This window comes from Periplaneta americana, chromosome 2 (genome assembly GCF_040183065.1).
Source record: "Periplaneta americana isolate PAMFEO1 chromosome 2, P.americana_PAMFEO1_priV1, whole genome shotgun sequence".
Taxonomy (NCBI): domain Eukaryota; kingdom Metazoa; phylum Arthropoda; class Insecta; order Blattodea; family Blattidae; genus Periplaneta; species Periplaneta americana.
The window spans coordinates 134,710,551-134,727,330 of NC_091118.1; the positions used below are offsets into that span (position 1 = coordinate 134,710,551).

General features: G+C 36.9%; 1 protein-coding gene and 1 long non-coding RNA gene across 2 annotated transcripts in view; one reads left to right on the forward strand and one right to left on the reverse strand.

Annotated features, from left to right (window-relative positions):
* Positions 1-13,939, forward strand: part of LOC138694589 (TOG array regulator of axonemal microtubules protein 2-like) — a 53,806-nt gene extending 39,867 nt beyond the window's left edge. Inside the window, exons 8-11 of the mRNA XM_069818464.1 lie at positions 2,585-2,733; positions 4,624-4,788; positions 8,442-8,605; positions 12,913-13,939. Coding sequence (XP_069674565.1) covers positions 2,585-2,733; positions 4,624-4,788; positions 8,442-8,605; positions 12,913-12,917 — 483 coding nt within the window. The 3' untranslated portion in view covers positions 12,918-13,939. The remainder of the gene's footprint in view (positions 1-2,584; positions 2,734-4,623; positions 4,789-8,441; positions 8,606-12,912) is intronic.
* Positions 4,662-16,780, reverse strand: part of LOC138694591 (uncharacterized) — a 210,131-nt gene continuing 198,012 nt past the window's right edge. Inside the window, exon 3 of the long non-coding RNA XR_011330980.1 lies at positions 4,662-4,777. This is a non-coding gene — a long non-coding RNA (uncharacterized lncRNA). The remainder of the gene's footprint in view (positions 4,778-16,780) is intronic.

The window sequence follows — 16,780 nt, forward strand, 5'->3', positions numbered from 1 at the left end:
TGTTATATTGAAGAAGACTCTTATGTAGTCCGCTGTGACGTCATCTATAAACAAGATAGTATGAGCGAAGCAAGCATGCCGAGTACATGAGCAAATATAAGTATTCTAATACGATTTAATAAAATTAAAAACGTACATATACAAATACATTATATAACGTTATTCAATGGTAGCTCGGAAGCCGAGGTTATCCTGTTAATTTTTAACGATATGATTCTGTCTTTTGAAAATAACTGTGGTAAAACAACTATTATACAGTTAACAGCTATAATTAACTATATGAATGTTACGACTATCCTTGTGAGAAAATTCAGAAATATATGATAAACCTAGTAGAATAGCCACACAATCAAAGCAGAGCAGGAAAGGAATCCATCGCGACTACGTACGTATACAGAGTGGATGGTAACCTCTGCACCAAAATGAAACTGGTACTAGATCATGAGGAGGGATTTGAAAAATCTAAGTAAGTTTTTCCTCTAACATTCACCGTTTTAGAGAAAATCGTTATGTTTCTATGAAGCATTTGGCAACACCACGACTACTGCACTAACTCTAAGCAGGCACGGCCTGCACTCCTTCCCTTCCCTTCCCTTCCCTTCCCTTCCCTTCCCTTCCCTTCCCTTCCCTTCCCTTCCCTTCCCTTCCCTTCCCTCTCTGCTGTATTCAGTCGGTAACACGCGACGTTCGGACCCGGGTTCGATTCCCGCTTGGGCTTATTATCTGGTTGGGTTTTTTCCAAGGTTTTCCCCAACCGTAAGGAAAATGTCAGGTAATCTATGGCGAATCCTCGGCCTCGTCTCGCCAAATATCACCAATTCCAATAACCTAATAGTTGAAACAGCGTCGTTAAATAACCAAGTAAAAAAATAAATAGTATACGCGACGTGCGCTGCGTTGCAAGATTTATTTTAACGACTTTCGCTATTATTCAATATAAATTCATGATTAAACGGTTTAATTTGCAAAAAAGAGATTCAAAACGTTAACTGTTCAGATTATTTTTGCTTATCTGCTAATTCGCAATTAGCCATTTCTTTCGGGCCATTATTGCAATAGAGCGCTGGAAACATTGGGCAAAGACTATTTTTTTCCTGCTTAACAGTGCTTCATCGGAGGAAAAGAGTAATAAATGTTTTGTTATATTTAACATGTAGAATCATCTCTTAAGTTTTGGTGCAGAGGTTACCATCCATCCTAAACTTGCTGTAATACATTAAATAAACAATGTGTTATAATTATTACTCGATTTTCCAGTCTACAAGCCCTTCATACATATAAAGTTTTCATTTTTTCTATCCTTTGAAACGATACGCCAACACTACATAGTTTTTTTTCACACGTTGCTTAGCTACTCGCCGCGCCGATACAGATGCCAGAGTTTACTAGTAATCTAAGGCTGTTGACGGTTTTCATCGTGTGCACTTGTAATTGTGTTCCCCACGGTTCCCACTAGCATCTTTCGTCTTTATATATTTTTTTTTGCCAAAATCCTTATATTACTGTGGTAATGGGTGTAGGCCTATCTTTGTGCGTAATGTCGACTTTATTTTGCTTTATTCTCTACCCAAGAAGTCCCTCTTTTCACAGCGGCCAATATTAAAATAGAAAACACCAAATTTATTGTTCTTCTGAGAACTCTTTGTGGACACTTTCTCAGAGGCGGCACCTGTGGCTTTTACTACACGCTTTTAAATTGTTTACGATCATATTGCAATCTGATAGTCTAGCAATTTAGAAGGATGGTAAGGCATAGGTTAAATAAACTTCATTCAGTTCACAGTAGTTCTGAAGCGCTCAATCATCTACAATCAATGATTTTGAAGTTAGTAAGATCCTGTACTAAAAATAAAAGTTGAAGACGACATGTTGAACGCAGGAAGACATTTGCATAGCAAGTAACTTACACCATGACTAACTTAGCCATTTTCCTACAAAATTTGAGAATAAAAACTGAGAAAGATCTAAGTTTTGTTACATTTTTTGACTCTATAATTATAAACACAGCAAAACAGCGTCTTCAAGCACATAGAGTATCCAACTTATTAATTCACTTTCATGAAAATAATTTATTACGTCGCATAGAAAATCATGTAAAATTAGTTGCTATACGCGACGTAAATTACGTAAAACATATCAAGTAATTTATGCGGTCAATCCTGGCCCTGTCGTAATTTGGCCACATTACGATCAGCTGCTACTGCCTACAAGTTTACTTTCCGTCACTGTTATACAGTATATTCTGTAGTTAGGCTATATTATGAGATGCAGTAATTCTGTTTAGCTTTCTTCAACGTACGAATGGAGGCGGTAAAAGTCATGATGAATTATGGAGAAATAGAATGATGTCAGAGGAAGTCTAAATTAATATCCCAATGAAACCTGCCTAAACTCAGTTTTCATTACTACGAACTCCTGTTACTCTCCAGCATGGAAAACAGACTTTCTAGTCAGTTTATGTACGCTCTAAGCTCTAAGTCTATTGGATAAACGTAATGTCAGTTTATATGCGATTGAATTATGAAGAATGAATCAACTATATTTTAATACGTTTTAATAACATTAATATTTTCTTTGCCATCAGGAATTTGATGAAGTTGTATCCAGTCTTCTCCTAAGAACTGCGGATATGAACAGATTCATCAGACAAGACTCGAATGAAGCTTTAGACTCCATGGTCATGTATATCCCTCCTTATCATTCTACCAGAGCACTTGTAGATAAGGGCGCTAGGTGAGTTCCCGCCAATTTGACTTAGTTCATATTAGTTGTCGAATGGTGTTTTAACGAACAAAATAATGTGAATATACGGAAAAAAAACCGTCTGTTTTGAACGAATGAAGAGCAGGGTGCGAATTAATGGAGGGAAGTTGGAAAGTTATCCCCCTCTCTTAAATTCATATTAACATCCCTGCCAGGATAACTTCTATCACCCTCACAAAATATAATTATCATTACTTTATTATTATTATTCTTACTTGCAGTGTTTACATTTCATCACAGTAAGTCGACCAGGTTGGCGAGTTGGTATAGCGCTGGCCTTCTATCCCCAAGGTTGCGGGTTCGATCCCGGGCCAGGTCGATGGCATTTAAGTGTGCTTAAATGCGACAGGCTCATGTCAGTAGATTTACTGGCATGTGAAAGAACTCCTGAGGGACAAAATTCCGTAACATCCGGCGACGCTGATATAACCTCTGCAGTTGCGAGCGTCGTTAAATAAAACATAACATTCATTACAGTAATGTCAACAGCAATAATAATAATAATAATAATAATAATAATAATAATAATAATAATCATCATCATCATCCTGTCAAGTACTAGTCCCAAAAGAACTGTTACAGTCTGAAAAAGCGATTTTATTGCCGTCTTTTCATGGGTCGACCAAGTGACCGTTTCCCATTTGGACAAACTTCATCATAGGGATCCTGGATGAAACCATTCTTGAGATATGTTCCTCCCTGATATCGGGAGATATAGCCCAGTATTGATGACACATTAAGTTCTTGAAGGATATCTTCATTTTTCTTTCGATCCCATTTAGTGTAACCAGCTGTTCGGTGCATGAATCTCATCTCGCAAGCTGTTAGTCTGCTTTCATCTTTTGACCTTATAGTCCACGCTTCACTCCCATAACATAAGACTGGTCGAGCTATTATTTGATAAAGACGAGTACGAGTTGATTTTTGTACTAATGAAGGTTTTAAAACTCTGTTAATGATGCCCATTGATTTGTTGAATTTTACAATTTTCTCTGATAAATCCAAATTTTCAACAAAAGAATGTTTATATCCTAAATAATTAAACTCATTAACTCTTTCCAAAATTATATTATTTAAACAAATTTTGCTTGGTATTGGGTATTTACCACAAAAGACCATTATTTTTGTTTTGTTAATGGATATTTCCATTGAATATTTTTGAGCTATTAAATTTAAATTATGTACTGACCATTGCAAATCATCTTCAGATGTTGCCAGTAAAATAAGATCATAAGCAATAATAACAATAACAATAATAATAATAATAATAATAATAATAATAATAATAATAATAATATTATTATTATTATTATTATTATTATTATTATTATTATTATTATTATTTTATGTGTAGTATTCTCTGTCTAGGATTCTATCCCCCACCTCAGAAATCTTAGTTCGCACCCTGATGAAGGACCATGTGGATCACAAAGTGGAACTGTAGTCCCTGTGAACATAGGCGGAGAGAGAACTGTTTCCTTGCTAGGCAAAGCAAAACCATAGAATCCCATATAACGGGGTCAAGGGGGACATCATTTACCTCCTACCCTCGTTATAGCTTGACCGTGGGACAGTATATCGGAATATAATCATTTAATAGAGGTGTTTTCGGGGGGCATGTTTCTTACAGTGTTACATCCATATCCACGATGTTTCGGATCGAGTTGTATAGGGCCAACATGACGTCACGCCAATAGGCCTATAGTCTGTGAACAATACTAACCTTATCTCCGTACGCTATGGGGCAGAATACGATCCCTAATAATGATTACCGATACTTTCCAGTTCCAATTAACATAATAATTTAATTATTAAATCAGATGTAATTATAATAATATTACTTTGTTTTGTAATTTACAGCCATAAAAATCCATTAGTGAGAACTGCCGCAGCAAGGCTACTTACATGTGTTGTAATAATATCAGGTTCGGAAACAATACTGAGTCCTACGGCGAACAAAGAGATTCGACGACGAGTTCTTTCTACTGCTGCCAAGTTCCTTGCAGATGGTAATCTAGAAACAAGGTAAAAATACAAATTAGTTAAAATGTAACAGATCACTTCCCTAGCATTTTTATCAGATTTATCTTTCATACGCTACTTATACTAGAAAATTATAGTTTCCATAAACATATTTAAAACTGAACTTAAATTACTGATATGTACGTAACTTCGCGGCAAAAGGAATGGGCAGCCGACAGTTTTATGTTCCATATACATAATATTGCGCATGCTCGTCTCGTCCAAGCCCTAGTTCACAAGGTAACATACAGAGTGTTAAAAAAGTATCCAATATTTTGGGAGGTGATAGTATGCATCAAAACAAGGAAAAAATGTCTAATAAACATGGGTCCTACAACACATACTTTCTGACATCTGACCACTTGTTCATAGGAGGTGCTCAATGTGTAAGTCCATTTATGGCAATGCATTTTTCTGCTCTACAGTACAGAAGACTACCAGATAATCATACCGTAGTTGACACCCCTGCCATGGAATAATGATACGTCGCAAGGAATACTGAAAAGAAAAGTTTGGTTGCAGATGTGAGCGAGGTTCAGCAGAGTTGGTGTTGTGAATTTTCGTAATCACCATGTTTGGGCTGATGAAAATTCCCATGCACTTGAAGAAACAAGGCATCAGCACCGATTCTCAATCAACGTATGGGCAGGCGTTTTTGGCGATAGATTAAGGGTCATACGTTCTACCACAGAGACTGACTGGGGTTCGTTAGCAGGCCTTTCTTATTAACGTATTGCCTACCTTGCTGGGGTATGTGCCATATCAGCAAAGATTACAGATGTGGTTCATGTAAGATGGCACACCAGCACATTTTCTCCGCAATGAGCGTGAACACCTGACGCTGACATTTCAGGACCTCTGGATTGATTGAGGAGGCCCCACACCTTGGCCTGCTCGTTCCCCAAAACTAAATCCCCTAGACTTTTAGTTATTCAAGAACAACCAGGTCACTTTCAAAGAGTGCGTGATCCCTTACGTCGAAGGGCAGAGGAACTGCCATAAATGGACGTCACATTGAGCACCTCCTAGGAACAAGTGTTCAGATCTCAGAAAATATGTTGTGGGATCCATGTTTATTAGACATTTTTTTCTTGTTTTGATACGTACTAGCACCTCCTAAAATATTGGATACTTTTTTAACACTCTGTATAAATCATTTAAATTTGCTATATTTTGTTTAAGAGTCTGAAATATTTTGTCATAAAATAGAACAGAGGATCAATTCTATGTTGTTTGATTAAAGGGAGATAAGTCATAAAAATGAGTTTTGAATTACAAGAAAATTAAACATCGGACCCTTATTGAAAATAATTTTATACGCAAATAAAACTTAAATGCTAGTATTCTTTCGTTTTTTGCAAATCTATATGTAGAATTTAACATGTGTATTCCCTTGGGGAACAAAACTCAATTTGCACAAAAAATGACTTAGCTCCCTTTACCCGAATACCATCGAATTATTCTACATACATCAGAGCTTCTGAAGAGTAAAATAATAATAAAACTGATAGAACAAGAAAACAACTTACAAGCAAACATTCTGATGGGTGCAGATAAAAAAGCTATATTTTTTTCTTTCACCGTGTTAATAATGTCAAAAGAAGTGCTTACACAAATTTTGGCCACTCGACCGCAATTACGAGGGCCGTAAAAAATAAGTTCGCTCTGGGCCGTTAACAGAAAGAAAACACAAATTCACTGGAAAAATTTATTGAAATAGTCACAGCAATTGTTCAGCTATTTTTCAACATGTTCCCCACCGGAAGTGAGACATCTGTCATATCATGGGATTAACAGAGAGATGCAGACGGCTGTCAAACGCTGGTTCCGATCCCAGGCGGCAAACTTCTACGACACAAGGATACAAAAATTGATCCCATGGTATGACAAATGTCTCAATTCCAGTGGGGGGATATGTTGGCACATACCGCAACAATATTACAGTATCTGTTTCAATAAATCTTTCCATGTAATTATGCTTTGTTTTCTAAAAAAACGGCCCCAGGGAAAATCCAGGGAATATCATTTTCTGAACAGCATCGGTCGAGTAATTGCGGTCGAGTGCCAAAATTTATATAAGCATTTCTTTTGACTTTATTAACATGGTGGAAGAAAAAACATTTAACTTTTTTATCTGCCCCCATCAGCATGTCTGCTTGTTAGCTATTATGCCAAACTACCAGCTTAAGTAGCGTAGATCATTACAACACGGGTCTACAAAGCGAATGACAGTTCTAAGGGAATTCTATTGTATTCAATATGTTAGGGATGTGACATTTGCAATATTAAACATTATTTTTCGGAGGAATTGTAGAGTGCCCATGAGCCATTTTTTGGGCAGTTCTGTCTTCTTTCGCCCAGAGAATTTATAGCAGCTTTTTTCTTGTCGTTTTATAGGACATGTCTGTAAAAGATACGAAGAACTGTAGTAAGTAAACTGCGTACTCGATGACGAGGCCTCGGGAATAATTTATTTTTACAAAAACGAGCAAAAAAGAGCAAGTCTTGTTTACTAATTCTAAAAAAGGAGAAACTGAACTACTTTTGGAAAGAGAAACCGGAGCGGCATAGGGTGGCAGTCAAATTAAATCTCTAATATAAATAACTAAATTACATTAAATATTTGGCCACAACCTACTTCCGTGTAATAATTTATAGAACAGTAAATTTAAGTTGAAACCATTCAGGGCATATAAACAAATGTTTGAGTCTTGAAACATCGCAGTTGCTAACTTGAAAGACACCTATAATTGTGGCGCTCGAATGACTTTTCACTTCTGAGGTTTCTGACGGACTAAGGACTGATAATTTCGTGACTCTCCAGGTAGTTTATAACACCCCAGGAAATTGAATTCTTGTATATTATTTTAATGTACCGAAGTACATATGATATTTCCATGCAGATATTCTGCGTCATCATACGATGAAAGAGTAATGGAACGGAGAAAAACTCTCTCCGGCGCCGGGATTTGAACCCGGGTTTTCAGCTCTACGTGCTGATGCTTTATCCACTAAGCCACACCGGATACCCACCCCGACGTCGGACAGAATCGTCTCAGTTTAAGTTCCAACTCTTGGGTTCCCTCTAGTGGCCGCCCTCTGCACTACGTCATAGATGTCTATGAACGTAGGACTGAAGTCCACACATGTGCTGAGGTGCACTCGTTATGAGTGACTAGTTGGCCGGGATCCGACGGAATAAGCGCCGTCTTAAATCACGAAGTGATTTACGCATATCATATACATTATTTTAATGTACCGACGTACATATGATATTTCCATGCAGATATTCTGCGTCATCATACGATGAAAGAGTACTGGAACGGAGAAAAACTCTCTCCGGCTTCTTGACTTAACTCGGTGACAGGTTTTACCACGTTAGTATTTTGAGGTTTTGGCCAGGTTTTCGGGGTCTCTGGACCACTGTGTAGTGTAAAGAAAATGTATCTGACGAGATGTTTATTTTTCACATATTAAGTTCAATTTACTGTGGAATGCCCCACTAGCGAGTCTCTGACAATATTAAAAATTTTTTCTCCTTCATTCTTGATTACACTCTTTTGACACATATATCACTGAAAAACTATTAAGTTATTTAAGTAAACAACTACTTTATTTTGTAGGAAACATTACACAGGAACTTGCATCTCTTTCAGAATGTATGCAAAGAAACTGGTGAAGTTTCTAATGGAACACGAAGAATTTGAATCTATATTCTACAGTGAAGTAGACAGATCTGCTACCAGAAGCATTGAGAAAACCCTAGTCTCTCTACGTGGCCAGATAAAGAAAAGAAGCGTTCATTCCTCCAGAGAAATAAGTATGTCCATATAATATAATTCCTTGTGATTAATACTGATTTTTATTGATTAAGTTATTAGTTATTTAACGACACCATGTATTGTGGGTCCCTATCACCACGGCATGGCGCGTCCTCAGGTTGCGGATAGAGGAGACGGCCTCCAGATATGGAGGGTAGCTGCGAATATATTAAATAAGCAGTCGTGGACAACCGATAAGGAGTAGTCCTCCAGCTTGGGGGTTGGGTGAAGGGCTGACAATCCATCACCGTAAAAAACACCTTGTTACGAAACCTCACAATAAGCCTCGGAATGGACTGCACGCATTGTATTCTTCACCCGACATAATTAGGAACATTAAATCCAGACGTTTGAGATGGGCAGGGCATGTAGCACGTATGGGCGAATCCAGAAATGCATATAAAGTGTCGGTTGGGAGGCCGGAGGGAAAAAGATCTTTCGGGAGGCCGAAACGTAGATGGGAGGATATTAAAATGGATTTGAGGGAGGTGGGATATGATGATAGAGACTGGATTAATCTTGCACAGAATACGGACCAATGGCGGGCTTATGTGAAGGCGGCAATGAATCGGCGGGTTCCTTAAAAGCCATTTGTAAGTAAGTTATTTAACGACACTGAATTATCGCTATCAACTGCGTGGTATCTGGAGTCAATAGAATTGGCAAACAGGGAGATAATATTTTGGTGGATTAAGCGCGAAGATTCGCTAAGAGTTTAGCTCACATTCGCCTTGTAGTTGAAGAAAATCTCGGGAAGAACTTCAGTCCATTCTGGATTCAAACTTTCTCGCGAGAGCATGATCTCAGAGTACGAGTGGACTTGCAGATCAAAATGATGGCATATGTTTAAAAGTCAATAGTAATAAGTATCCTAATAAATTAATAACGTATTTTAATGCACTAATGTATAGGACAATTGAAAAAGTTTGATGAAATCTTCGGGAGCGTGAAAAGAGCAGTAATACTGGGCGATTATTTCCGTATCAATTAGCGGAAACTTCACTGTCACGCGGCTCCCGCACGCTGGGTTCGGAGAGAACGTTTTATTAGTGCTCGACAATCTTCAAACTAACAATTTTAAAATATGATTAATTATGAGGTAAAAACCCAATTTTGGATAGGATTTTTTTCAATGAATATACATTGGTTTTTAATAAGCTTACAACATTTTCTTTGTTGTGCAGATCACTTCTTAAAAGGTCAACATCGTTTGTCAGCAAATAATGAAACTTTAAGAATTAAAGTGTGTTTTTAAATAATTTGTCGAAAAAAATCGCAATATTATCCAAAACTGGACACGGGTGCCCGAAATTCGATAATTGAGATTATTAAATATTTGAAAAAAATAATTGGCAATATAACCCCGTGTTTCTGACACAAATTTAATAAATAATCGGAGTCATAAAGGTACAACAACTGACTTTTTTTAATAGGCGTGACATGTGACGATTTTTTTTATACAAAGGATACATTTATAACAGCTGTCTACATTCTGCATTTCATACAAACTCTGTCTTCTTAGGTTATGCAGAGATCTCAAGAGTCTGTTGGAAAAAATATTTAAAATGGACGTGTCTAGGCAGAAAATATCTACAACTGGGCACATATCCAAAACCGGGCTTTTACCTTAATAAACAGGACAAGGAATTTGAAGCACTATAAGGAGATGGTGAAAATTTATAGTATACATGGTGTTAAAAAGTATCTAATATTTTAAGAGGTGTTAGTATGCATCAAAACAAGAAAATGTCTAATAAACATGGGTCCTACAAAACATACTTTCTGATATCTGAACACTTGTTCATAAGAGATGCTCATGTCACGTCCATTCATGGCAATGCATTTCTCTGCCCTTGGAGTAAGGAAACACACACCCTGAAGTTTGTTGTTAATACATTAATAAGAAAGTCCTGATAACGAGTCCCAGATAATCTCTGCGGTAGCACGTATAGCCCTATTAATCTATCACCAAGAATGCCTGCCCATACGTTGATTCAGAATCGGTGCTGATGCCTTGTTTCTTCAACTGCATGGGGATTTTCATCAGCCCACACATGCTGATTTCGAAATTTCACAACACCATCTCTGCTGAACCCCGCTCATATCCGCAACTAAACTTTTGTCTTCAGTATTTCTTGTGATGTATTAGTATTCCATGCCAGGGATGTCAACTATGGTATCATTATCTGGTAGTTTGCTGTATTGTAGGGCAGAGTTACAGTAGGGGATCGAGAGGGTCACACATTCTAACTGACAATTAATTCCTCAAACATTGTATGACCGTACGTTCTATCGCAGAATCCTGTTATGAATAGGTAAAAATCACACACTTCCTCTTCGGATACTCATCAAAACCATTTTCACAAACCTCTCGGTACTAATAGTTTCTTTTAATAAAATGGGAGCATATTGTTCTCTTATCAACCATAATTCACCATACTTCTATTTTAATATGTTGTTGTTTTCTAATGCCAGACGTTTGACAATAAAGTCATTTGACCTCTTGCACTCCAATATTTTTCAAAGATATTATCATGACCAGCCAATGAAGCACAGATTTTGAGGTGTTCCGAATCCATTTCTTGGTTTGAGTTCCACAATGGGCAGTTAGGGGACTGATATTTTCCAATTCTATGCATTCATGGCCTGTTGCCAATCTAAATGCAGCTACAGACGATTTTCGTGGTAAATCGGGAATTAACTGTGGATTTTGATGCAGAGAGTTCCATTTTTTCCCTTGGGATTGTGTTATCAAATTTTGTTTGTTGACGTCTAAGTATGTAGATTTAATAAATCTCTTCACAGAGTAATACGTAGATTTAGTAACAGGTCTATTTTAATATTAAATGAGGCCTTTGAGAAGTTCTTTATGAAAGAGCTCCAATATACGTTGTTATGGGTATTTACATATTCTTGGTCATGAAACCAAGCCTTGTGCGGAAACATACGAAGATTAGGATCAATTTTTTCCATCCACTTCGTTTAAAATCCACTCCCAAAATCTATATCTAGTTACAGGATTATCACTATACATTTGTAACTCTTAAGACATCCATTTCCTGAGAAGGACGACGACTAGATTTTTAGGGTATTTTCGAAACGATGTCCAGTGTCACCTAAACTTTCCTCTCTCTGTATTTATCCGAAACACTTTCTTTCGTCCGGAATTTAATCACAAAATCATGAATCGCTAGACAACTTGGAACGTTAACATCACGAAATCTTCGGTAATATAGTACCTGTATATCGTCTTCGATACGAGCCATATGCAATTATGAGACGCACACGCACACACATGCCTACATAGATAACACACATACCATAAATACATACACACAATACAATACATATGATACATACTTGCTTATACACGTATGATACGCACACGCACACATTTTGAATCACGTATTTATGAACGATTTGCACAACTGTGCCATGTATACATTATATTTCATTATGTTACGTTACATTCATAACATTCCATCACATACATGATAAATATATTCATGAAATTACGTGCGTATATGCATGTATTTATGTATAAAGATTTTCAGATATAAATGTAGCATTGCCAATATAAAATATAGGCCTGCTATTTTATTAAAGTCTCCAATATGGAGATCAAAGCTTAGAATAAAAGACGAGAATGGATCAAGAGAAATCTCGACCAGATGCAAGGGTGTAAGTTACAGAATAGCAAATAATCCCAGTAAGATGCGGAGTTCTTTCAAATTGGTAATAAAATAACAAGGCCATGTGATTAAATAGTCTACTTACCTGCTTCTCAAGTCATGATTAAGAAATATCTATTTTGTTAACTGCATACACTTTCATAATGTGCACACAGATGAACTTACATAGATAAAGTATCATTGCAGTTCTTCAGAAACAAATCTACGAAGTTAAAAATTTAAGCTAACTGTAGAACTTCACACTCAATCTAAATTTTAAAACAGTTTTTCTCTGCAGAATCGAACTAATTTTATATGTAGGCCTATGACTGATATGACAGCTAATTTTAAGACAACTGGTTATTTTTTATTGCAATTGAAATTTAACCGCAATTTTCTTAGTTCCAAGATAGTGTAGATTGTTTCTGTTGTGCTGAACAATATTCAGTTATCAACTACACAGTTTACTTAAGGTTTGAATTCTAATGATTATTTCAGTAGCATAGGCCTACTTTTCCTGCTAGTATTAAAAATTCCCACTTGTGCGAAATAGTTAATGAAATTTTGTTTACCACGTCAGATTTTGTTGCCTGGAGACATTGTAAATTTATAATCCAATTTTTGTTTCATTTCAGGATGATGCCAACACATGGATGAAAGCAAAACCGTATCTCAGAACGTTACGTTGTACTGTCCTGTATTTTTAATATACAGTGCGGGGAATTAGAACGTATTTTGTATAAGAAACATGGATTTTGAATTATAGTTTTCACAACAAAACTTTTATATTTGATTTCAATTTGATAATTTATATGCCTCATTTGGAAAATAGGGTAAGGAAAGGAACAAATGGGTGAAAGCAAAACCGTATCTGAGAACGTTACGTTGTACTGTCCGGAATTTTTTTAATATACAGTGCGGGGAATTAGAATGTATTTTGTACAAGAAACATGGATTTTGAATTATAGTTTTCACAACAAAACTTTTATATTTGATTTCAATTTGATAATTTATATGCCTCATTTGGAAAATAGGGTAAGGAAAGGAACAAATGGGTGAAAGCAAAACCGTATCTGAGAACGTTACGTTGTACTGTTCGGAATTTTTTTAATATACAGTGCGGGGAATTAGAATGTATTTTGTACAAGAAACATGGATTTTGAATTATAGTTTTCACAACAAAACTTTTATATTTGATTTCAATTTGATAATTTATATGCCTCATTTGGAAAATAGGGTAAGGAAAGGAAAGGTATTTTCATGATATAGGTATATTCGTGATAATTTTTGCAAAAGCTTTCAAGAACATGCCTACTGTAGAAAATAGTTCTAGGCGTCTGCTAGTAATACTGCATTGTTTCACGGATAGCAAAACATGACTGATTCCATCTTTGTTTGTGCTGGCCATGACAGAAAGTTGTATTTTGCGCTGCGTATATTCTTAAGAATGTCGGTAGTTTTTTTTAACTATTTGTAGTGTTGCAGTGATTACTGACCACATATTTAAAGTACTATACTGTACTATACTGTAGTACTTGAGTTCCTCTAACTATACATATATTTAGATTATATTACTGATGTTAATGGCGTCAATTAAAGCTTAGGAAATAGATGCGATTGCTTAGCTTTCTTCTCGTGAAAGTGATGGCGGCCTCATTATTTCTGCTCATAGCAAGGTTTCTGTACCTTTGCCAGAAAAACTTATTTGAAGAAAATTATTATCCATAAAACGTACTTCAATTCTATCTCTTTTTTATTAATTTAGTGCCTATCACGAAATTACCTACCCTATTTTGATTTTAGGTCTAATATAGGAAAAGAGAAAATTAAATACAGGAAATACGGTGCAGTCAACTTATTGCAGCCACCAAAATGGTGAGGGAGCAGGAAGTATCTAGCTACAGACTAAAGCTTAAAAAAAAATAGGCCCTAGTAATGGAATTATCAGACTCCTAAATTAGGAAGGTTTTTTGCTCTTACGTCTGATCTGGAAGTATAGCTGTTTATTAATTATACGAGGGTGGATCGGAAAATAAAGCACAATAATTAGGAAAAACGTTTAATAGGTAAACAAAAAGAAAAAAATACCCAAATGAACTCATATCTTTCATCTATTTTTTTACATAGGCGCCAATTTCTCAACACATTTCTCTCAACGTGGTACCAGTTTCAGTATACCCTGTTCATAGACGTCCGTTCGGTTGGAGTATAGCCATCTGCGCAGAGTTGATTGCACTTCTGCATCGGTCGCAAAGCGATGTCGACCAGGAATTTCTTCGTGGGACCAAACAGATGAAAGTCTAACAGTGCAAGATCTGAACTGTATGGTGGATGCTGGATGTGTTGATTTTCTCACGAACAGAAGCCGCAACATGGGGGCGAGCATTGTCATGAAGAAGTTTGACATCGTCAGCTTTAATGTTACGGGGTTAGTCACGTGTTTCCACTCCATAGAGGCCTGTTTTGTTTCGGGCGTGTAGTGGTACGCCTATAACTCATCACCAGTGACAATTGCTTCCAAAAAGTCATGCCCTTCTGCAGCGTAGCGCATTAAGTGGTCCAAGCATGTCATCATTCGCGGCCCTTGTGGTCGTCTGTCAGGTTTTTAGGCACCCAGCGGGTACTAACTTTATGAAATTTCAATGTGTCATGCACGATATCGTACACCACACCGTATGAAATGTTGAAATGCTGAGATAAGGTTCGCAGTTGGATCCACCGGTCGTTCAAAATTGTCCCTTCAATACCTGTGACATTCAGTTGGGTTGCAGTTGAGTTGTTACGGGCCGCCCGGAACATGGCGAATCACAAAGGCTCTCACGGTTGTCTGAGACGAATGCATACCACCTGGAGATATTGCTACAGTCCATACAGTTTTCCTCGTACAGCCACACATATCCCTGTGAATTTCACTCGGGTAATATTTTTTAGCCCACAAAAATCGCACAACACTTCGCTGCTCTTCACAAGTTGACGATAGTAACATGCGCGCCATCTTTGTTGCGTAGTTCACGCACACGTTTCTCTCGCTAGAACTGCACATGCAAAACAAATTGTGTCTGTAGTGAAAGCTTCAAACTATATCTCGGTGAAATGTCAACATCCCAGCCGCTATACCAACGCAGAAAAAAATTATTGTGCGTTACTTACCCATCCATCCTCGTATTATACAAATGCAAGAGTTGGGATTTGGCTTCACGGTGCCAATTATGAAAGTGGCACACCAGATCGCCAGGAGTGTCGGGCGAGAATGTTTGTTGAATGCAGATAGCGAAAGTGCCAGTAAATGATGATGGTTTCATTTTAAACAGAGATACAATCTCACAATAAGGGCTCCTAAAAAGCTTGCTGCCAAAAACTCACAAGAGTCGTAAATGTGTTTATGTTTCATGTTTTGTTCTTTGTTTAATGTTTTTAATTTTATTAGCTCTAAGATGTTTTAGAGACTATTGTCCAGACGATCCCTTATTTTTACATCAACAGTTCCTGTAAAATGTTCAAATTAATCAAAATAAACCTATCTCTACATAACGGTCATAAATGTGTTTACGTTTTATATTTTATTCTTTGTTTCATGTGTTGTTCTTTATTGAAGCCTAATGTATTTCGAAGACAGTAGTCTAGAAGATTTTTTTTTCATGAACAATCCTATGAACTGTTAAAATTGATGAAATATTCTATATCATTGAAATAAATTTATAGGCTTTAAAAAATAAGAGTTCATCAATTAGTTTTTAGTGTTTAAAAACACTATTGTGAATTTATATAAATATACAGCAGACCTCATATGAAATAACTATGTATTCCTTTCATTCACGAAATTGCCTACCAAACACGCATATTTTCAATCCTATTTTCTATTCATAATTAAACTTAAACACCTCTCTGTTATATATTGTAACTTTTATTCAAAATAATAATGTAACTTTTATTGTCACAACAATAATCACTTTCTATAATTGAATTTAAACACTCCCGTCAACAAAGGGATTTCCACTCCACACAGCAACACAGTATTCGTTTTTGCACTCCACAGACGACAATGACAATTCACTTGGATTATTGAGAACAACAATGTACTGCTAATTAATGTTCACAAAGCATTATTGACAAAACAGAACTGTCAGTTCTCAGTTCACAGTTCGTTGCCTTGGCTAGTTCTTCTAGCTCATTCACTCAAGTTCACAGTATATCGAACCCAAGTCTTCTAGAGACAGTCCACTGCACTCGAACTCAGGTCCCCCTAACTGCGGTCCACTGCACTCGAACTCAGGACTTGCGGCGACAGTCCACTGGCCAGGACGCTCACACAGCTGCAGACACACTCAAGTCGAACTCCGGTCTCGAAGCTGGCTTCACTGCTACACAAGACTGACTGGCTTGCTGTCCAAAAACCAGCAACGACTGCTCAGCTCACTTGCGTCTCCTATTTATAACTAGACCATAGTTTCGGGAAAGTACGATGCTCGAAATTTTTACAGATGCCGAGAAGATGGCGCCTCT